General features: G+C 49.3%; 1 protein-coding gene across 1 annotated transcript in view; it reads right to left on the reverse strand.

The window, feature by feature from the left end:
* Nucleotides 1-330: 330 nt before the first annotated feature.
* Nucleotides 331-22,257, reverse strand: part of Tmem131 (transmembrane protein 131) — a 97,516-nt gene continuing 75,589 nt past the window's right edge. The window contains exons 28-43 of the mRNA XM_032899724.1: nucleotides 20,795-20,946; nucleotides 20,403-20,545; nucleotides 19,659-19,845; nucleotides 18,536-18,721; nucleotides 17,278-17,436; nucleotides 16,345-16,931; nucleotides 12,384-12,562; nucleotides 10,159-10,286; nucleotides 7,089-7,213; nucleotides 6,789-6,938; nucleotides 4,328-4,490; nucleotides 3,463-3,584; nucleotides 3,268-3,364; nucleotides 2,979-3,076; nucleotides 2,285-2,439; nucleotides 331-1,336 (exon numbers count right to left, since the gene is read on the reverse strand). Of these exons, the coding sequence (XP_032755615.1) occupies nucleotides 1,055-1,336; nucleotides 2,285-2,439; nucleotides 2,979-3,076; nucleotides 3,268-3,364; nucleotides 3,463-3,584; nucleotides 4,328-4,490; nucleotides 6,789-6,938; nucleotides 7,089-7,213; nucleotides 10,159-10,286; nucleotides 12,384-12,562; nucleotides 16,345-16,931; nucleotides 17,278-17,436; nucleotides 18,536-18,721; nucleotides 19,659-19,845; nucleotides 20,403-20,545; nucleotides 20,795-20,946 (2,913 nt within the window). The 3' untranslated portion in view covers nucleotides 331-1,054. The remainder of the gene's footprint in view (nucleotides 1,337-2,284; nucleotides 2,440-2,978; nucleotides 3,077-3,267; nucleotides 3,365-3,462; nucleotides 3,585-4,327; nucleotides 4,491-6,788; nucleotides 6,939-7,088; nucleotides 7,214-10,158; nucleotides 10,287-12,383; nucleotides 12,563-16,344; nucleotides 16,932-17,277; nucleotides 17,437-18,535; nucleotides 18,722-19,658; nucleotides 19,846-20,402; nucleotides 20,546-20,794; nucleotides 20,947-22,257) is intronic.

The following is a 22,257-nucleotide window of genomic DNA, read 5'->3' on the forward strand; positions in this document are numbered from 1 at the left end:
CAGCCGATCCAAGGCTGAGTACAGACACCTGGTTTCAGGTGCGTGCTGACACAGCAGCTGGCCAGATGTTAGCAGCTTCTCTCCAAGGCTGCTGTTTAGGTCAGAGGCAGAGGACAGCCACTCCTGGATGAATCCAAACAGGCTTCTGGGTTAGTTCCTATCAGGGGCCTCCATGGACACCAGGAGGACTTTATTAGTCCAGAGCTGGCTGTGGCCCTCACAGGTCAGACACCTCTTTACCTATCAACTCCAGAGGGACACTCAGTGACACCATTGTCCCACCGTGGTGGGAAACGCAGAACCGTGGTGTAAAAAAGCAAAACAAAACAATTAAGGCTTTTGAAAAAAGCATCATTTATTTCAAAGTACAACACAAAGTTGTATTTTAAGAAATACACAATCTTGTAATGCAAGACTTGGCTATGTGCATTTCAGTTCGCTTTAAAATAAGTCAGGTGTACAAATGGTGCACACCTCAACACACAGCACAGAAGCCGCGTGTGGTTCCTTCCCACCGGGCGCTCTACCGTCAGCCACTGCTCTTACGCTGGCTTACATTTCTGTAATCTGCTTTTAACCAAGATAGCCTTACTTTAAAAAAATACTCTGTATTTTCAGCACAAAGTCCTCATACATTTTTAAAATTAGATCTTGGCGCATAATATTGTGAAATTATTAAAAACCAAACTTGGTAAATTTAGTAAAATTGTCACATGCCAGGACTTGTCAATCAGTTCAAATTTCTCCCTTAACTGCAATGCCAAATTTGTGTTCTTATGATAAAGAAGGCAGGAAGAGACGGTGGGGAACTGGAAAGTCAAGATTTCAGATGGACAGGTTGTAGTTTGTGGCTGCGTCCAGACTTTTGTCTACAAGCACAACAGCAAATCTCAGAGTATCATAATTGCGAGAAAGACGTGAGAGAAGCGAGTGGACAAGGCTGCCCTGCCCGCGAGGAGGAGGGCGGCGAGCATAAGGGCCTCCAGAGGACAGACGGTTGGGAAGCTGGCAGATCATGATCTAGAGAGGCCCCCACTTCGATTTTTGCTTAATTTTAATTTTCATGAGGGAAGTGTGAATTAGACCATGGGTCAGAGCTTCTTCTCCCGATCGTAGGACTCCATATCCGCCAGGGGTTGTAGGTCTGTCCCAAATCATCCGCTGGGCCGGAGGCAGGAGCGTGGGCGGGGGTGGAGTTTTCCGTGCCCATGAGGCTGATGCCTGACAGCGTGTTTGTTGGAGTGGAGAACGGAAGGTTGCTGTTGATGTTGCTGGACCAGATTGAGCTGCTGAATGGAGTGGTGGACCACAGGCCACTGGTGTTGCCCAGGATGGACTATGACAAAACAGAAAGAACACAGCATTGAGTGTGGGGTGAGCTGGGCAGGCAGGGGAATGGAGTGGCCCACAGACCTCTCTCGTTTTTATTTATTTTAAAGAATATTCCATATATTTAGCCGTAGCAGGGTGGAGCAGGTGTTCTGCTATTTTTCTGAAGGCCGATGAAGCCTGGCTGGTGGGCCCAGTGCAGTCACCTGCTTCTTGTGCCCGGGTCTCACATCTCACAGATGGCACACGGGTCTCACCTGTGTGGGTCCTGGCTATGGTAACCTGTATCAAGATGCAAAGCTAACCAAGTGGAGTGGAAAATGATTTGCAAAGCCCAGGGTCCGACTGACTACCTGATGTGTATAGAGAATTTGCTGGCCTGCTTTAAGATTGGTCATGGTGCCATGGGATGGAGGCAAAATTGTTACTAAGGGGGACAGGCTCGCCTATGACGCCATCCTCACAGCAGTACCCACTGACCGTGCACGTGTGATTTGGGGTTTTCTGAGGCAAAGCTTCTGCTATTGTCTTAGGAAGAATGAATCCATTATTTTCTTGGGCAGAGGCCCTTCAGGATGCATAATCTTTGCAGAGAACTTAGAGTAGAAGCTAATGTACACGTGAGCTAGGAAAAAGCGACTCAGAAGCAAAGCCATGCAGCTCCCGGCATGCCGTGGGAGGAGTGGGGCGTCCCCTTGAGATGGGATGGCCAGGGCCAAGCCATGTAAGAGACCAAGCATGGACCTGCCAGGAGGAAGCCAGGGCCTGAACCACAGCCCCTCATTTTCCTCAGTGTCCTGACTCTAAGGCTCTGAAGGGCACTTTGGGCAGCGGACAGAACAGGAGACAAAGCAGCGTCCCCAACAACACAGCCCTCTGACGGTGTCTCTGCTGTGTGACGGGACAGCAGAACCGGTAAAGATGGGGAAGGATGGGGCTTGGCTTGGGCACTCACGGTGGCTGTGTGGGTTGGTGAGCTGGAACTGGCTGGCCAGGAAGGGCTGGGGTCTGTTGCTGGAGAGTCCCAGAGGTAGGAGGGGCCGCTGCTGAACTCATTCCAACTCCTCTGGGATGACTGACTGCAGGATCGCGACAGTTTGCTGAAAACTGCTGAAATACAAGGCAGTGGGTCAAGCCTCCTCGGCCTCTGGGACGAGATGAGTCTCTCAGCGCCACACACCCCGGCGCCATGCACTTGGGCCGACACAGGCCTCCTCAGCTCCCACCACCAAGAACTCGGGCACACGGCCACAATGTGAGCATCTAACAGTCATCACTAGATGGCGCCAGGATGCAAGCACAGTGCCCAGCAGGTGCAGCAGTCCCTCTTGGAAGCGCTTCAGCATGCACTGTGGAGCACCAGCCGGCCAGCGTGCACCTCTCAGTGTCCTGCTGCGCCCAGGCAATGGAGTAGGGAGGACTCCCACATGGCTGCCTGGCTGTGTGCAGGGTTCCCAGAAGCCCTCCAGGACAGGAGAAATACAACCTTCCCTCCCTAGACCTCCACATAACCTGTCACCAGCTGTTGCACTGAAAAAGATACCCCCTGCTCAGATGGCAGCCATGTCCCCTGTACTGTGTCCCTAACCTGTCACATGCTTTTTCCTGTTATCGGCTTCCTACTCACAGACCCAGAGCTGAATACTTACCACCTGTTAGATTAAAGGAATTCCCAAAGGCTGAGAACGAATTGAGGGGGGTGAAGTCAGGGCTGCTGGGGTTGCTGACAGGACTCCACAAACCCGAGCTGAATGTTGCAAGGGAAAATACACAAAATGGTGGTTAGTGAACCAGCCCCATCTACAGCTTCACATGGAGAAGCTGCTTCAATTGGGGGCTTGGTTATGAAAGCACCGAGAGGGGAATCTACCACACGGTGCTAAAAGATGCCACCTGCCCTGGGAGTCTCAACCTCACGCTGGCCAAGGGTGAGCATACCTGTCAGAGCCATCACTGTCCACAGGAATGTGTGAAATGCCAAGGCTGCTGGAAAACTCTGATTTGTTTGACGAGATCTTAGCAAATCCATTCCCACCTGCAACAAGGATTGTCAGTCAGTGCTGAGGCCCAGTGGACAGAGCCCCGCGCCATGCCCACTTCCAAGGTGGCAGGCCTTGGGCACAGGCCACTCACCCGGGCTCTTGTCATAGCCTGCGGCGACAGCAGCGAAGGTGGGGTTGCCGTTCTTTCCCGGGAGAGAGGCCGCCTTTGTCAGCTTGCTCTTGCTACTGTTTGGCTGCTTTGCTTTTGTGTCACTGGAGTGAGAAGGGAAGAGTTCCCCTCACTGGTGTTGCCGACAAGTGTGCTCCACTGTGTCGGGCACCGGGGGTGACAGACAGCCCAGGATGGTTCAGAGCACAGAGAAGCCCTGTGAAAGTGCTCTGGGTCCTAGAGAGCTTAACCATATGGAAACTAGGGGTGTCTGGGAAATCGAGGACAGAGGCCAAGGTGGGTGTCACAATTCGGGGCCTGGGAAAGGTAGAGGTCAAATTTTGAGGCCCCTGGCAAAGAAACTTGTAGGGTATCAGCCAACTAGTGGGGCTGATAGGACTGGTCCACCCATAAGGGCCCCTTCCCATGGACACGGTACAGTGGAGGCCCCAGTAGTAAGCCCCGCTCACCCCCCAAGGTTATGCTTCTGCTGACTACTCTTCAAGGAGCCTGTCTGGAGGAGATGACGCCTGTGTGACACAGCCTGTTGGCACAGAGGGAGACCACCTGACATGGAGCCAAAGTGCCCTGATGGAGCCTGCTTGTGCACTCCACATCTATACTGCAGGTGAAGCGCTGTCATGGGATGCTTGCCTACAGCAGAACACAGTAACAGATGTGTTCATGGACAGGATAAGGTCACCGCTGGGGTCAGGTACCTGGACCACAGAAGAGCTAATCCCTGAGAAAGAACCTAGTAATGAAAAGTGGGTTCATGTGCAGCAGGACCAAGAGTGTGGTGTCTAAGTGTCACTGTGACAGCTGTGACACTGTGTGAGCAGCCTACCTGCCGGAGCTGTTGACAACGCTGCTGTAGCTGCCACGGGATGTGAAAGGGCAGGGAGCAGTGGGCAGAGGAGGAGAGGCCGGTGTTGGCGAGGTCTGACGTTGTTTTAAGAAAATGTCTGCATTGAGTGTTTGCAGAGACAGTTTATAAAGACTGTCAGTAGCTGGAAATTAACAAAAGGTCCCATTAATATGACAGTTTATCGGAACTCTTCAAAACCAGTTATTTTTGATGTGAAATTCAAGAGTTTCTACAAAGGAAACGAATGAAGATGTCTGCATTCCACTTAAAGGTCCAAGAAGAAAGGGGAAATGTGAATCTCTCAGTGCCCTTCAGGGAATACAAGTACTTGCTCCATAAATGCAGGGCAGGGTAGCTGACCTCTTCCCTGCTACCCAGGAGGAGCTGAAGCCACTGTCTGAGGACCAGAGGGAGGCTGTGTCTCCTTCCAGAGCTAAGCTTGCAGTAGATGAAGTGCACGGGCTGAATACCCTCAAGTCCAACAAGATTCCTTCCCTGCCTCAGCCTCAGGGCTGTGGCTCTCAGTATCACGCAAACACCTACACAGCTGCTTTAAAATCTCTAGAATATGTCTGCACCCAAACCGGAGCAGCAACAGAAGATGTGTCACTCACACAGCTGCTGTGTGTCCCTGGGTGCTGCTCATGACAGGGCTTTGCCCAGATGTGCAGGACACACTGCAGCCTGGGGCTCCCCCGCCCCCCGCCCCCGCCTGCCCTGGACGCCTGTGCTGATCTTATGCGTCTGCTCAAGCTGTCTAGCACCTGCTGCTGCTCTCTAAGCCCCCAGGGGGTGTCAGGACCCCAGTGACATCAGTGCTAAGCATAGCTCCTTTCTCCTGAAGCCCGCGGTCCCCATTCCCTATGGTGAGGGTCACCTTCTCTCTCTGACGCCCCCAGCGGCACCGTGCGATAAGCTTTATCACTGTTTGGCCTGCAGCCTGCCCACTCATGACCACAAAGGTGACCTCTATAGCTGCTCCACTGTTGCTCATCACAAGTGCTGTGCGTGTGAGATTTCTTGCCTGAGTTGCTCATAAGCTTCCTGGACGTCTCCAGAGTACAGTACGCTTATCCAGCATATTGATGTTGAAGGGTGACTTTCTGTACAAATGCCCAGATCCTTCCTTCCCTGCTCATTTCTTGTATGGTACCTTCTCTGACCTGCCCTGGTGAAAGATGAAATACTGGGGGCAGGCCACACTGTGGTTTGGATAGGAACTACACCTCAAGGCTGGTGTGCTGGTTTGCTCCAACTGCAGTGCTGAACAGACTATGAGGAAGCTGCCCTTCACGCTCACATCCTCCCTGTACCCTCTTCCCTGCCTCCAAGCGGCTGAGTTGAGCAGCTGTGCCCCCATCACACCCTTCTGTCATGTTTTCTGCTTTGCTATAGACCTAAAAGCAACAGAGCCAGCTAGCCGCGGGCTGAGAGGCCAAAACTCAACATTGCTTTGTGAAGTTAGAGAACCTTTGGCTTCAGGTACTATACCCTCGGCGTACTGACCTTTCCTTGGCCCTTTCTTGCCTTTTAAGCCATGAAGAACATTCTTGGCTTCCTTTACTGGTACCAGGCGTTTGCTGGCAAGTCTTGACACGAGTTAGGGTCATCTGAGAAAGGGGACCTCCCGCCTAGAGCAGCTTGTCGGTAAGCCTGTGATGCACTTTCTTGATGGACATGGGAGTGGCCAGCTCACTGTGGGCAATGCCACACCTGGTGGTCCTGGTGGCTATGAAATCAGGCTGAGGGAACAAGCCAGTGGGCAGTACTGCTGGCCTCTGCATCGTCCCTCCCTGCCTGAGTTCCTGCCCTGACGTCCATAACGTAGAAGCATCAGCTGACTGAACCCTTTCCTCCTCAGTGGTCACAGTGCCTCACCACAGCAACAGAAAAACCCAAGCAAGGCAAACCTCCAGCTAACCGTGCACACAGGATTCGACAGTCCTCTGGCTAATGCTCTGTCCGACTCAGTGTACAAAACTAAGGCTCTAAGGCCAGCAGTGTCCTGCTAATAAGCACCTGAAGGTGGGGTTTAAGGAAGATGGATGATCAAAGGAAGAGCAGAAAACTGGGCACTGAGGCAGTAGAGGCGTCCACACGGGACAGTGACAGTGTGAACGGGACACTCACTGGCTCCCTCTGCCCACACTGGAGATGGCAGAGCCCTGGCAGAGGTTTCCAGTGGTAAGAGCGGAGGTGAGAACTGACGGTGAGAACAAGGCTTGGGAGCAGGCCAAGGCTGTCTGAGGAGGAAGCACTGAAGGGCTTTCCCCCAGCTGGCTCTGCTGCCTTCTCTACTGTAGGCAGCCCAGTCTCTGACACCTTCCTTGTCCCCAGCCTGACAGAAGCACTTTGGCTGAGGCTGGCTGTAGCAGGCCGCCCACAATGGCCACCCACAATGGCCTGGAGCCGGAGCAGTGGCTTCTAAGCCCAGACTTACAGCTGCTGGGCTTGTGAACCGGCACAGCATCCCACTCTGGTGGAGGAGAGTCTTTCTCGCCCTCTGAGCTGCTGGTACTGCTTAGTTCTTGACCATTGGGGAGGAGCTTTGAGAGGACAGCGGGCCTGCTTCCCACTAACTTATCTGTACCTGCACAGATCAGAAAGGAAAGTGAATGTGGGCAGGTTTCTCTCATGAGCCTGCTCCACTGAACCCTCAACACAGCTACTGAACCACCCCCGGGCACTGGCAGCCATGAAAACAGTGACTCCAAAGTGTCTGTGGTCAACATGGCAATACCTTTTGTTTTCTGGGGATTTCGTGATTTGGATCCGCTTGTTAGTGTAGTTGGAAGAGGAATCTTGGTTGGGAGACTTCTACGCTGTTTATTTTCCAGGGAGGGCGTATATGGTAGTTCAAAGGAACTGGAAGACAAACACGAACAGAGACACCATTGGTCCTGAGGTTTGCAGCCAGGCTGTAAGTCATCAACGTCATGCCCCACAGGTCAGCTGCCTGCCTTGTTTACAGGGTTTCCCAAGACAGTACCTACTCAGTTCTAAACTTGGACTCTGTGCTCTAGACATTCTGGGAGTGTGTGTACACGTGTACCCTTGAGAGTGTGACCTCTGCTGCCCTGAGTGGAGTGCAGTGTCTGCTCCAGGAGATGTGTGCGTGAACTCGCTGCATGGAGCCAGCAAGGGCAGCTGTGCTGCAGGAGCCTTCCCAGGCCTGTGCCGCACTGGACGGCCTCCTGCACCTATTTTCCAACAGCAATTCTGACATGTACGGGAGCCGAGTTCAGGCCCAGCAGAACATCAGCTCAAGTAATGTAGACCCCTTCATGCAAGAGCACACACTGCAAACAGGCTGTGTAGACTGTGTAAGGCTGTCGGTTCGAAGGACACTTGTTTTTTCACAGTTCTCAAAAATTCCCATTCTTTTTTCTTTTTCTTTTTGGAAACGGTCTCACTATGAAGTTCTGGCTGGCCTAGAACTATGTAGACCAGGCTAACCTCCAACTCGCCCAAACTGCCTGCCTCTGCCTCTCAAGGGCTGGGGAATTAAAGGCCTGTGCCACCATGCCAGTCCCTAAGTATTTCTGAGATTAGTTAAAAGAGATAGCCAAATGGTCTCTGTGTTTCCAGATTAGTAAAGTTTTAAGTAGCGTAACAAGCTGGAACAATAACAAAAGAGTTCCTCCCACCCCCAAAAGCAAACTCCAAGAATGCCATTTCTGGACACTGTTACACAATCCTCTATTCTACTCCTGGCTGGTAGGGTTAGTTTAAATTCCATATTCTAAAAATGGCTCCCAAAACACAGACACCCAGCCAGTGGTGGAGGCTGTGTGAGCTATTTTTAGGTAAGTCATCAGTACCCCGGGGGGAGGGGGAGGAGAGGGGTGTCTATTTTACAAAGCTTAACTTTGCCACTGTAAAATTAACTGGTTTTGGGGTTGGGGATTTGGCTCAGTGGTAGAGTGCTTGCCTAGGAAGCGCAAGGCCCTGGGTTCGGTCCCCAGCTCCGAAAAAAAAAATTTAAAAAAAAAAAAAAAAAAAATTAACTGGTTTTAAAGAAAAACAGGTGCCAGACTATTTTATTTTTTGCTAATTCAACATTCCAAATTAAGCCAGATGGTTTCCAGAAAAAAAAGTTTAGGTTTTTAAAGAAAATGGACAACAGCCAACTGACTTGAAATGATTCCGTCATCAAAGGTGAGAGCGGTTCAGATGCCAGCTTGGTCTTTGTTCCTGTCTCACAGTGTGTGGCTCTTTCTGGGGTGCGGGGTAGTGATTGGGGCTTTCCCTGTGCTGGTGAATCCTGGTCTGAGCTGAGCATGACACGCAGATCATGTCTGCTTACTGCAGATTAAGTTGACATGCAGAGTGTTCCTCACAGAACCACAGAGCAGTGGCCGTGTTGGCTAAGCTGGGCCGATCCTCTCCTACTCCTGCAGAAGTCCCCAGTGTCTGAGACCTAAGTCCCATGTCTGCATGCTGACTGACTCACAGGTGTCTGGAGGCCACCATTGTAGCCCCATGCTTCTCCTCCTGGCAGCTATGCTACTGACATTTCTCTAGGGAGTACAGGAGGGTGAAGACAGAGGTGGCCTCTGAGCCATTCCTCTGTGCTATCTCACTTTTAACATGGGCACATTTCCTTCACGCACACAGCAGCACGACTGATGGGAATCTGAGGCAAAGCGACAGCTAGACCTGGTGAGAGTCTTCCTGACAACAGAGCATATGCTACTGCTGCACCTCCGTGGACACATGGGCTCCAGTCTGAGAAGAAACCTTTCGCTACCTGGGAAAAGGAGGCTTTGTTGATTGGCTGATGTACTATGAATTCTGAATGTGAATACTATGAAGCTCACACACAGTCAGTGAGCTTAAAGAGGCTGGAAGATGGCGGTTATATATGGCTTCCTCCAGGTAGAAAGACATCTTACAAAGACAATTCAGAGCACGCTGAATGAATCTTTCTGCACCCCAGGAGAACACAGCTGACGGCTGTAGGGGTCCTTGTTGGGCATGGAGAAGCCTCAAGTCTGTGTATGGAGAGTGGACTCAGTCTTTAATTGAGAGTTTTCAAGATTGAACCTGATAATGGTCTGCTTATTTCATTTGGAGAAATCAGTACACAATAGCAGGCAGTGGAAGAGAGGAGGTGGCAGTCACTAGCTCAAGACAGCAGTAGCCCTAGGACAGCATTTGGAAATGTAGGGCTCAGACTAACAATGACAAGAGAGGCCTCTGTCCTTCCGTCCTATACTTCTTCCTGCCTCACCTCCCGTCTGCCATCAACCATCACAATGTAACACTGACATCAGTTCATTAGGAAGATGCCAGCCCAGCGTTTATGAAAATACAAAGAAACCTTAGTCAACAATTCAGTAGCTTCACACACCCATTTTCTTGGACAGCAGTCCTCAGAAAGCCTCCCTATGGGTCTCCCTGAATTCTGCCTGTGGGTACTCGAGTGCTATGGTAGACTTGTTGGGGATGGCAACCCAGATCATGTTTCAGGCAAGAATAACTCTTCCAAGGTTTACAGCACAGAATTCTAGATCCCAACTGCAGACTCCAAGCTCTTGAGAAGTTAGCTCTGTACCAGCAGGGGACCCTTCAAGGTTACTGCTACGCACATGATGCCTTAGGTATGTATTAAACCAAGCCTCACAACAGACTGCCAACCCCGCCCTCTCCAGTCTGGCATCAGAAGCAGGCGCAAGCCCTAAGCATCCACCCGACCAGTAGTCAGATGCGAGAGGCTGAGAGGAACAGTGCATGGCTTCTGCTGCCCAAGCCCTTAGAGAAGTGACTGAAGCACTGCCCAGCCCCAGCAGCAACCCCACGACACTCACCCGCCTTTCACATCTGTTGGGATTTCTTTCTTGGCATTTAAGAGCTTTTTGCTCTTGGGCTTCCCTTGAGACAGTTCACTTTCCTGTTTTTCAGGCATGGCTGGTCTCCCTTTGTGCTTCTCTGTATCCTGTAAAGACGCAGATGCAAGGTGCTCAGAAGGACTGGTAGGACAACGGGAATGAAAACAAACCCAAGGTACAGCTCTGCATGGCGGACTGCAGAAATGGCGATCCCCTTTCAGTCACAGCTCCTTGCTGGCCTGAATTTCCTATGTAGATCAGGCTTGGCCTTGAAATCAAGGTTCACAGTCTGGGCTTCCTGAATGCTGGGTTTACAGGTGCACAGTACGATGCCTGTCCCTAAACATTCCTTTTTGAAATCTCTTTTATCTCTGTCAATGTTTTAGCCGATTTTAACTTAGTGTAATCATCTTCTGATGAGTCTGAAGTGTAAGTCATTTATGTGTCAACAGGAGGGTGGGCAGTGGTAGCATGAATTAGCTTCTTACTAAAGCACTGGGAGTAAAACCTGGTCTACTTACAAGACAGATCCAGCAGAGAGTACGATACAAAGCTAATGCTGCAGCACCACTTGCCCTTAGGACAAAGCTCAGACTAAGAGAGCAGCAGGAGACACTCGGCATGCTCACTTCAACTGCCTGCTGCCGTGGGCATGTATGTATCAGTAACCCTCCTCACGGTGCTGTGGGACTGTATGGCTCAGTACTCTCCTCACGGTGCTGTGGGTATGTATAGCTCAGTACTTCTTCAAGGTGCTGTGTGTGTATATGGCTCAGTACCTTCTCCACCAGCAGGTGCCCTGTTTCTCTGGTCATTTACTAAAATGGGAACCAAGCCCAGTGCTCTAGCACAAGTTACAACTGAAATGGAAATAGATGGGGCAGTGGCCTACTGCAAGGCAATGCAAAGGGACAGGCAGACAGGGGACAGGCGGATTTGTGCATCCTATGTGAACCATGAAATCACCCAGTGAACAGAGCTGGGACTGCTTCTGAACTGATTCCTTAGGCCAGATTCTGATCCAGTTACGGGCTGCAGGGACCATCTGAGACCTGAACACACCTAAGATGAAAAATGCCGAAGGCGAGGCAGAGCCTGTCTTTGCGCACAGCACAAGTCACACAGTGGGACACGAGCACAGGGGTGGCGTGGTGTGCTAGCTGTTCTGCAGCCTCATTCTGAATGATAGCCACCTGTTGGCTGCTGACTCCATATGCTGATGTGTCCTAGGCTGGGCTCTGGTTCCAGTGACCACTAATGGCCTCTTCAACCTACTTTGTAGTGACATTTTTGAGAATTCTTGAATTTTGGTTTATTTAAAAACCACATAAATAAGACTGTGCTTTCATTTTAATCCCAGGTGTAGGACTGTCCACAGCAGCTGACCATGATTTGCCTCATGCCCTAGCAGAAGCGTGGTTTTGCCAGCTGCAGATAATGTCTGTGATTGGGCGATGTTTGGAACTCCAGGAACTTTTCAGAGGGAACATAAACTCCAAGGCCCCAAGAGGCGGGGTGGGTGGTTGTTGGTTGTTTTAGTGAGGTTTGGTTGAGGTTTGTTAGTGGCCATGTTCAAAGAAGAAACAAAAGGAAAGAAATTAGGTTCAGAGATCTCTTTCTCCTAGGTTCAGAGATCTCTTTCTCCTCAGCCTTGTTTTTCTCCTATCTAGTGTTAGGGGGTGAAGTGGGGTGTGTGTGCAGGGAGGGTGGATAAAGGGTGGAAAAAGAAGAACCCACAAAGTAGCAAGGACCAGCTACAATATTCCCTCTGGGAGAGCCACTGTTGCCCCTAGCTTTGGGGGTGAGCTGTTGCTGAACCATGTTTTTAGCATTATTAGACAACTGAGGGGGAGGTGAGCTGTTACTGAGCCCTGTTCCCTACCTTACAAGACACTGTTACTGAGCCCTGCTCCCAACATTACTAGACATGGTTACTGAGCCCAATGCCCAGCATCACTAGACATGGTTACTGAGCCCTGCTCCCAGCATTACTAGACATTGTTACTGGGCCCTGCTCACAGCCTTACTAGACATGGTTACTGAGCCCTGCTCCCAGCATTACTAGACATGGTTACCGAGCCCAATTCCCAGCATCACTAGACATGGTTACTGAGCCCAACTCCCAGCATTACTAGACATTGTTAGTGAGGCATTCGTTTGTACTGAGCCAGGCGGTCTGAAGTCCCACTGCGACACCCACATACCTCCCTGAGGAGAGGCTCTGTGTCGGGGTTGGAGGTCTCTGTGGTGGTGGAGGAGCTGTCATCGTCAGCCAGCGTGTCCTTCAGCTCCTCCTCCTGAGGCTTCCCCTTTCCCCTCTTCTCCTTCTCCTCCTGCTTCTTGGGAGGCTTGGCCTTGCGTTGCTGGAGAGACTTTCCTTTCCCTGGGGATGACAAACTGGAGTAAAGACATTGCCTGATCAAACAGCTTCAGACACAGAGCTGTTCCCAGTTTTGTTAGGAGCGGCTGGACTCTAGTTTTTCCTTCTTGATTTACAGCTGCCTGTCAGGTTTTTCTTTGAGGGGAGGTTGTTTAAAATACTCTCCTCTTACAAGTACAGTTTGGCAAATTTGTCAGCAGGTCTGGTAAACTGGCTTGAAAATGTTTGCCAGAAGGTGAAGGAGGTTTTAAAGAGTCGCAACAGAGGAAGGCAGAGCTTCTAGTGTGCTGGGGGACAGAATGGTGGTGGTGTGTCACCTGGGGTGCTAACGCCCTGCTGGGTCCAATCCTGGTTTGTCATTTGCAGGGCTAAGTGAGGAATTACAAAAAGCCCTTAGAACAGCAGTGGCCATACAGTGTCACTAAGGACAGAGTAAAACAGAAAGTTTAGTGATTTAAGAGATCGGATGCTCCCAGAACCAACCTCAGCATAGTCTTCATCCTGTTCTAAGAGCAGGGAATACAATACTGAACATGTCAATCCTCGCCTCATGGACCTGACACTCTACAGAGGCGAGAGAAGCAGCACCCAGACCTGCAGAGGCCACACTTGGAAGTGTCTTTGTGGCATCATTTCTAAACACACGAGTGAAAACAGTGACTTCATACTTGACTTAGATCCAGACTTCTGCCGCTCATCTCAAACAGTGCCCTGCTAACCCCTCACCGGGGATGAAAATCTTAGCATCTGTAACGGGCTGGCAAAGTAGAGCTGGGGCTAAATCTGACCTATGCTTGTTTTGTACAGTTTGAAGGTAGAGTAACAACATTTTTAAATAGTTAGAAAGACAAGTCTTGTGTGTGCTTGGTGAGCACTTCCCCACTGAGCGGCACCCCAGTGTCATGGCCTCTGCAGTGCTGTCTGCTGCACTCAAGGTTTCGTAATGGTTTACAGCACTCTCCTCACTGCACAGCCAATGCTCTCCGGCTCCTCCTTCAAACATGGTGCCAGGACATTGCAGGAGTACTCTTCCTCCTCAACCATGCTGCAGCCTACCCGTTACCTTGACAGTCCTCTGGTTTCAAGGGGAGGCTCAGAGCTGTGACAGGCCTGTCCATGCTGTTTTGGGGAAGACTGTGGAGAACTCTGGGGCTCTGGACTAAGAACGTGGTTGAATGCTGTAGGTGGGGCTCAATGAGCCACCCTAGGAGGAGGCAGCAGTGCTGAGAACAGTGTAGACTACGAAGGCCTAGCCTGAGATCAGAGACCACTCTTGGGATGTTTTGGCATAGACTGGCTGCTTTTTGCCCTTGCCTGAAGAATCTGCCTGGGGCTAAACTGAAGAGTTTGGGGCTAGTTGTGTTGACAGAGGAGATTTCCAGACAGCTTAATATTGACTCTTTCTCACGGTTGTTAGTGACCACTTTTATGCAGATCTACAAGAAAGAGCAAGCAGAACAAAAAACAAAGCCATCTGAGGAAAAAGAGAGCAGTAGCAGATTTAATGTCAGAGCCTAGTCCTGTGCTCAAACATAAAAGTCCTGGTGCAAAATAAGTAAGAATAAAGGAAGTGGTGTCCTTGGGCAAGACCTCACTGGGCTGATCTTAGAATTTGTTAAAGGAAAAGACCTAAGGGATTTTTCTGGTCCCTAAGTCCGAAACAAACCCAAGCTCATGCAGATGTGATTGAAGGAGGGGGAGGACCAGGCTCCAACCCCAACAGGCCCAGGCACCACTGAACAGAGGATAGGAGTAAAAGGGAGGCATCTCCTTTGTGGGTAAGGAGAGCCCTTCAGGCAGGGGGCGTGTCAGGGGAATCTTTGCACAGAGGCTGCTGTGTGAAGTGGTGAGGTAAGGCCTGGGGTACATTAGAGACCCCAAGATGCTGAGATGATGGAGCTGTGGGACATTAGCCAAAAAGAGCTGCAACCCAAGTGGAAGCAGCCCCAGGGGAGGACGTGGCCCTTAGCAGAGCTAGAAGGGCAGGAGCACTGTGAGCCCAGACACATAGCACAGGCCTTGTTCAGCTTCAGTCTTGCTTTGGCCTGGTATTTCTCACCATGCCCTCGCCTCCCTTTTGGAATGGCAATGTATATTCTGTGCCATGCATTAGACACACATGCTTTGTGCTTTGATTTCACGGAGACTTGGACTTCTCAACTGTGTTGAAACTGAAGGCTGCAGGGACCTTGGACGATGAACTAAATGCACTCTGCTCCAACCTAAGGGGACAGGGAGTGGGATGTGGTGGTTTGAATAAGAATGCCCCCTAAGGCTTGGTTCCTAGTTGGTGGAACTGTTTGGAAAAGATTGGTGTGTCCTGGGAGTGGGCTTGGAGGTTCGGGCAATCTCCGTTAGCAATGCCCTTCTGCCTCAGGATGTGAGCACTCAGCTCCTGCTGAGAGGTCCATGTGTGCCCCGCCTGCTGCCATGCTCCCTACCTTGATGGTCAGGGAACTCCTGCTGTAAGCACTGCCTTGGCCATGCTGTTTTGTCATAGCAATAGGAAAGCAGCCAAGACACCTGGCCTGGCACTGCTGCAGCCCACACTCTCCTGGTCTCCACAGGAGCACACACCACACTCACAGGGCGCTTTCTCCCTTGGTCTCCTGTGCCCAATCTGTAACTCTGAAATCCAAAACCCCCTCAAAGCTGCTGTCCCCTAACTTGCTTGAAATGAAACGTATGACGGCTGATAACATTGGTTGCACCACCTCAGAGGAACTGATGGAAAGCCTGCTTGTAGTCTTAGGAATCACGTGATCTATGTGCTACGTTTCTTTCCAAGGTTCCGAGTCCGCAGACTCTTGTGATTCTGGATTGCTCTCGTCTTGCCACAGCGTCTGCCATACGCTGTGTTCCCCTTTACTCCAGTACCTTGCGCACAAGGCTGCACACACCCAAGAGCCTGTTCTCACCCCCACTGCTACTCTGAAACATCGCTCATGCTCACTGTTAGACCTCGCTGTCACTTCTTGTCTGGGACTTCCCGTCCTTGACTTGTTCACACTCTTCCTGTTTGTGAGGTTCCTTCTGGCAAAGTTCCTCCCCTAAGCCACTGATCCCACAGATCTGGTACATCCCTCACTCCTCTGTGATGTGTGCACGACCATCACTTTCTGCCCTCTCTGTCCTGCTGGGCCAGCCTCTCTTTGGGCACCTGGTTTCACCAATTATTTTCTCATTAGCTTCTTTTGCACTCCTTTTCCTATTTAGAAAAGAGGTGTCAGTGTGTGGCCTCGCTGACCTCAAGCCTGTGACAAACATCCTGTCTCTACCTCACCGGAACTAGAATTACAGACGTGCGTCACCATGTACCGCTAGAAATCCTACTAGTTTTTAGTTTTAGCCCTGTTTTCAAAATCTTTTTGTTTGTTTTTTGAGACAAGGTTTTTCTGTGCATCCCTGGCTGTCTTAGAACGTGCTCTGTAGACCAGGCAGGTCTTGAACTTAGAGATCCTCCTGCCTCTGCCTTCCAGGTGCTGGGATTAAAGGTGTGCACCAAGTACTGCCTGACCTTAAAACCATTTGAACGTGGAACAGTTATTACCAGCAGCTGAGAGAGTAGCAGGAGGTGCCACCCAACGGATTTCTAATCTGTCGAAGCAAGTGAAGAACACAGCCGTGTCATGACAAGCAGTGCTGTTTGCACCGTGACAGGGAGGCCACTGCTTTACTCAGGAGATGGGTCTGAGCTACTGAACAATGCCAAGCGCTGCTGACACTGCCTCGATCCTGACTGCTCCTCGGTCAGGCCTTGTTCTTCTGAGGGGAGGACAGGTTACCTTTGTTTTTTGACAGTGGTGACGGAGGCTGCTCTGTAAACACGTCTAGGGATGGGGAGTCATGGTGCTCGAAGTCTTTGTCCATGGCTTCTATAAGACTGGTGATGTCGGAGTCCTCTGAGCTGTGCCGTGTGGTGCTGGCTCGCTCGGGGTGGGAAGGGTGTGTGAGGGGGGCAGGAGACAGCCTTTCAGGTGGTGGCTCCTGGTGCTGAGGCACTGGTGGTGGAGGCTGGGAGTGCTGCTCCAGTGGGCTGTGGCTGTGGTGCTGGCTGTTGTGCTGGCCCTGTTTTGCCCCTTTGGACTTCCTGCTTGCTGTGTGACCCTGGGTTGCTGCAGCTGCCTCTGAGACTAGGGGGCTTGTTTTGCTTGTAGACTGTGAGGTGGCTGCTTGTGGAGAAGTCCTGCTCGACATACTGGAGCTGTTTCTGGTTCTGACGTTGTCTACGTCAGCTGAGTTTTTGCTGCCGTGGCTGCTGTGTGGGTGGACTGATGTGCCACACTGCCTGTGGCTGCCTGTACCAGGCCGGGATGATGAGTTACTATAGAAACCCCTACCATGACTGTGTTCGCAGCCGAGTGTGTTCAAGCTGAAAAATGGATCAATTGAAAATCAGTAAGCAGCAACTTCCAACCTAATACTAAGAAAAAAAATGTCATTAGTAAACCCATCACAAAGAGAACAGGAACCAAGCAGGAAGGGGCGAGAGCCGCCAACTTCCACAGGGTATCTCCTCTGACAGTTACGAGTCAGGTTAGTGCTCGGACAATAACCAAGCAGATCTTGTCCCTGATAAGAAATCTCAGGAGTTCTCAGTAACTGAGCACCAGAATAGCCTTTTTGAAAAATCTCGAGTAAAGATACATTTCATTTCTTGTAATTACATCAGCCAAGTCTATGTGTACTAAAAAGTGGATTTCAGTATGTGAACATACTTTCCTTCGGATGAAATACCAACGATTCTCCTGAGATCAAACGGCCTTCCCACATCAAAGGGTGGGTTTGCTGCTTCAAAGGAGAGTCGTCTTCGAAACGGCTCCCAAATTCCTTGAGCTTCCAAATAGGCCGTTCCAATGACCAGAAGAAACAGCGCACTGTGGAGCAGAGGGACAAGTCAGCATTCTTCGCCAAAACAAGAATATCATTTGGTTCTTGCAGGTTTCTTGATAACTGCAGTATGATGTAAAACCCCACACTGACTGTGACACATTTTAAAGGACAGACAAAACTGAAGCATCATAGCTCAGAGTTTATGGACAGATTTTCTATGTACGGTGTTTAGGCTGCACATATGCTGTGTACTACATGCATGCAGTACCAATGGGGCCATAAAGGGGGATCAGCTCTCCTGGACTGGAGTTACAGATGGCTGCTAACTGCCATGCGGATGCTGTGAATTGAGCCCAGGTCCTCTGGGAGATCGCCAGTACCCTTTCTTTTTTTTTTCTTTTTTTTAAAGATTTATTTACTTCACATATGTGAGTACACTGTAGCTGTCTTCAGACACACCAGAAGAGGGCATCAGATCCCATTACAGATGGTTGTGAGCCACCATGTGGTTGGCTGGGAATTGAACTCAGGACCTCTGGAAGAGCAGTTAAGTGCTCTTAACCGCTGAGCCATCTCTCCAGCCCACCAGTACCCTTTCTTAACCACTCACTGAGCCATCCATCTCTCCAGCCTCTGCACACCAACTTTAAAAGTTCACAACCCTATACAGAAGCTGTGTATGAGGACAAAGTGTGTCAGAGGGGACACCTGCAGGCTAATTTCTCCTTGGCGAGAGGAAATGGATGGAGGTTCAATTCTCTTTTTCTTGGGATGTGTAAGCAGCTATAAATAATTCATTATAAATATATTTGAGTCTCTAAAATACATAAAGAAGTAAACTGATATAAGGATGCGAGGACCTTCAGAAATATTTCTGTTGTTTTATGTTGCTTAGGCATATAATGTTAATTACATACACCCAGAGAAGGTGACTATACTTGTACTTTGTGTTTACTTTCTTATGAAATAGCACAGACCTTATTTGTTAAACAACTTTCAAAGGTAGTAAGACTTTACTATCTATGCCACCCAAGAAGGGTTCAGCTGTTTAACTGTTTCCACTAATACAGAGTTGGGGTGTCTGCTGGGACGCCCCCCCCACCCATGGCTCTCGGTGATTGGGTGAGAAGGAGCACCCTGTACCTCATGACCCCTGAGATGATGATGTACAGCGCCAGTTCCCAGTTTGGTCTGGGGAGGGCTTCTGCACAGGCTGCCAACATGTGGTATGGAAGAGAGGCATTCAACACAAACACAAACTCGGAGCCGCTGCTTGTCACAAACTTCAGTTCCCGAATAACTCTGGAGGCTGTGAAATCTGGAGTAAACCTAAGACCCAAGAACAGCAGTGAGATTCACTTTCCAACAGACGCAGAAACTTCTCTGTTCTCTCTATCATTTTTCTTTGTTAAATCTAGGATTTATTCGTACTAATGTTGTTAAAACACAACAAAACACTGTAAGTAGCATCCCTAGTGTGTTCTGTCACCTCCTGTATACTTGTAGTCATTTGTGATTCCTTTGTTCTTAGCTGCACACAGCGTGAGGAACAGAACAGTGCCTCCTTTCTCCCTGGACATTCAGGTGGCTTGAGTTATGCTGGGCATAGAGCAGTACACACAACCGTTCTGACTAACGGCCACAGAAGGCTGTTGTTTAGTCCAGGGGCAGAGGTCATATCAATCACTCCAATAGCTGTGCCTAACCCTGAGGGCACAGAGGTTCTCTGGGAATCCCTCTTGGACACATGGCAGATGGGAGGCACCTCCAGGTCACACTAATACCTTATGCTTTACAACCTTAGAAGTAACACTGAAATCGGTTCCTAAAAAAGTGGTTTCTAACATGATCTGATCCAATATAAGGGCAGAGGAAGTTTTGCAATGCTGGAAACAAAAACATGGAACAAATATTTTCGCCAAAATTAGGTAGGAAAAATTAAAATACATTTGTGATAGACTTTTTAAAAATATTAACTTATTTTCACGCGTGTCTGGGTATTTTGCCTGCATATATGTTTGTATACCCTGCAGTGACCAGAAGAGGACAGATTCCTTCAGGAACTGGAGTTACAAAAGGCCACCATGTGGGTACTGAAAATCAAACCCAGCCCCTCTGGAAGAGCGGCCAGTGTTCCTAAAGAACGCGCCATCTCTGAAGCCCCCGACAGAGGCTTGAGTCTGGAAACGCATCTCTGCACAGCAGTGAAGTGACTCTAGCAGCCGTGGAAAGCTCGACTCTGAGAGCCAGACAAGACGGTACTTACAATATGACTATGTCTCTGGAGGCGTTGGCACTCAGCGCAAACTCTTGACAGTTAACCACTTTAAAGCCATATCCCTCACACGCATATCCACTGATTTCAATGGTTTCTACACGGATCTCGAGGTGTCCTGCATTCTCTACTTTGAATGTTCTTTTCAATGTGAAATTTGGTTCTCGTAGTTTCAAACCTAAAGGGGGAAATCACAAATATGAATAAATCATGCTGTCGTGTGTTCCAGTGTGAACAAGGCACACGGTGTGAGCTTCTGTGTGCCGGACATTATGAATCAACCCCACATGCCAAAAAGGAAAGGACCAGCCACCCTCAGGTTTCATCTGGAAACAGCCCACTGAGATCTGTCATTTTATTTGTAATTAATTGGTTTCATATATTTCTTTTTGGGCTGTAAGGTGTCTGTATGTACTCCTGCCTGAGTCTGAACTCATTACATAGTTGAGGTTGGCCTGGAACTAACGACCCAGAGCTTCAGCCTCCACGCCCTAGGCTTGCAGAGTCTCTTTCCTTGAGAGGCTTTGATCTGCCATGGTAAAAGGGCAGGTTCTCCTCTTCACTCAGAGAGTAAACCTGTGAAAGAGCCAAGCCCCACAACTCTGATGTAAGACACGGGACTCTCTGAGCGCCATGAACACTGATGACCAGAGGCAGGGCACATACATGGAGACACTGCTCTTACTTTTCTGAAAGCACGTGTGAGAGCCGGGCCTTCCTAAGCCGGATACTCACGGTCTATGCAATCCTTTAACAGTGCTTCTGTGATTTTGAAGCGCAAGGAGCTTCCTGGACCTGGAAGCTTGCCTGCCACCCTCAGGTTCTCCGTTGTCCCCTGACCCTGGACCATGACAGCATCCATCACAGTCAGGTTGTTTCTATGACAAATGACAATCATAGATTTTCTCCAATTAATTTTGCATCTTTTGACACACAAGTTCTAACAATGTGTAAACAACCACAAAGAAATTATTAGTATGCTGATTATAATAAGGGTGAAAATTCAAAATACAAAAATGTACAAAGAGCACATTTTTCATTTTAAGTCTCATATTCAAGGTTTTGAGTGACACGAGGACTGTGAGGTAAGCACTGAAAACCAACCCACACTCACATCTAGAACCTACCTGACTATGATCAGGGAAGAAACAGTTCTGTTGTGGAGTGGAGTGAACTTTACTTTGACAGATTTCTTTTCTCCAGGTTTTAAAATGAGGTTTAAAATGAAATGCCGAGAGAGACCCTCTGTAAATCCTGTTGGACTTTGCAGTGGATGAGCCTTGAATTATTATATAAACAAACAGGAGTCATTAATATGGTTTCTGGGAAAACCATTTGTCCCTGAGCCCCGCTAGGCCTAATATATATATAGTGCTTCTCAAATTGATCATAGCAGAGTTTATCCTTCATGCTTTAGACACTGGCACTGAGCTGGGGAGCCAGTAAGGAGCATTCATGGTCTGTGGTAAGTTAAAAAACCAGACTTACAGATATTTTAAACGTGATTGTGTGTGCATGTGTGTAAATTTGGAATACAATTCACATACAGGAAAGGACACAGACCCAAGACAAAGAGCCTGGAACACCACTGTAAAGCCACGCTCATGACTGGAAGGTGGGCAGACCGATGATCAGCAGCCTGAGGCCCACTGACACTGCGGTCTGGGTGGGGGCCCTGTGTGGGAAGGAGAGAACCCCTCCAAAGTGAAGTCAATGTGTGCTGTTGACTTATGCATGACCTGACCAATCTTTAACCCTATTTTGAAAACTAAGCACCTAATTATTGCTTTGTAGACACTTGATTTAAAATAGAACTTAATCTGGAATTTAAAATAAGACTTTATGGCCAGTTTTAAAATGGTTCAGGGTTGTTTTATTTTTGTTAAAAACACTGTTTCAACACAAAGACATACTATTCTGTGTTTTAAAGAGGACTGAGTTTAAACATTCTGGGGGAGGGGTTGTCATGGTCCTAACGCCATGTGGCAAGTGTGAGCTGCGCCCTCTCTACTTCCCTTGGCATGACTGGGTTGCTCCACACAGATCCGTCTGCTTTTGTTTGCATGAGTTGAAAATATATTGTACCACATGGACTCCATGAAGTACACTACTTAACTCCTGCTTATGAAGTAAAATGTTTTCTTTTACAGATCACACTGTTCTTCATCAACAGTGTACTAGGATAACAGAATTGTTCTGATTGTTCCGAAGTGTCTGGTGATCGAGTTCCTTTTTAATAAGCTATTCTTCACCATCCCCTCCACCCACTTTCTAAGACAGGGTCTCACTATGTTGCTTTGGCTGGCCTCACACTCATAGAAATCCATCTGCCTCTGCCTCCCAAGTGCTGGGATTAAGTGTGTGTGCCGTCATGCTGGCCCCATTTATGAGCACAATGTAAAACTGTATGTATTCCAAAACCCTAGCTTATTTAACCTCTGATGGTCTAAGAAGCATGTCGGGATAGTCTGATGTCCTGAAACAGCACCAACAGACTCCATACTTGGGCAGTGGTAGGCTCAAGGGCAGGTAGACTGACCGAGAGAGCCCTGGGTAATCTCAGAAATCCTTTCTGTAGTAATACAGACAC

The sequence above is a fragment of the Rattus rattus genome, chromosome 4 (assembly GCF_011064425.1).
Source record: "Rattus rattus isolate New Zealand chromosome 4, Rrattus_CSIRO_v1, whole genome shotgun sequence".
Lineage (NCBI taxonomy): Eukaryota > Metazoa > Chordata > Mammalia > Rodentia > Muridae > Rattus > Rattus rattus.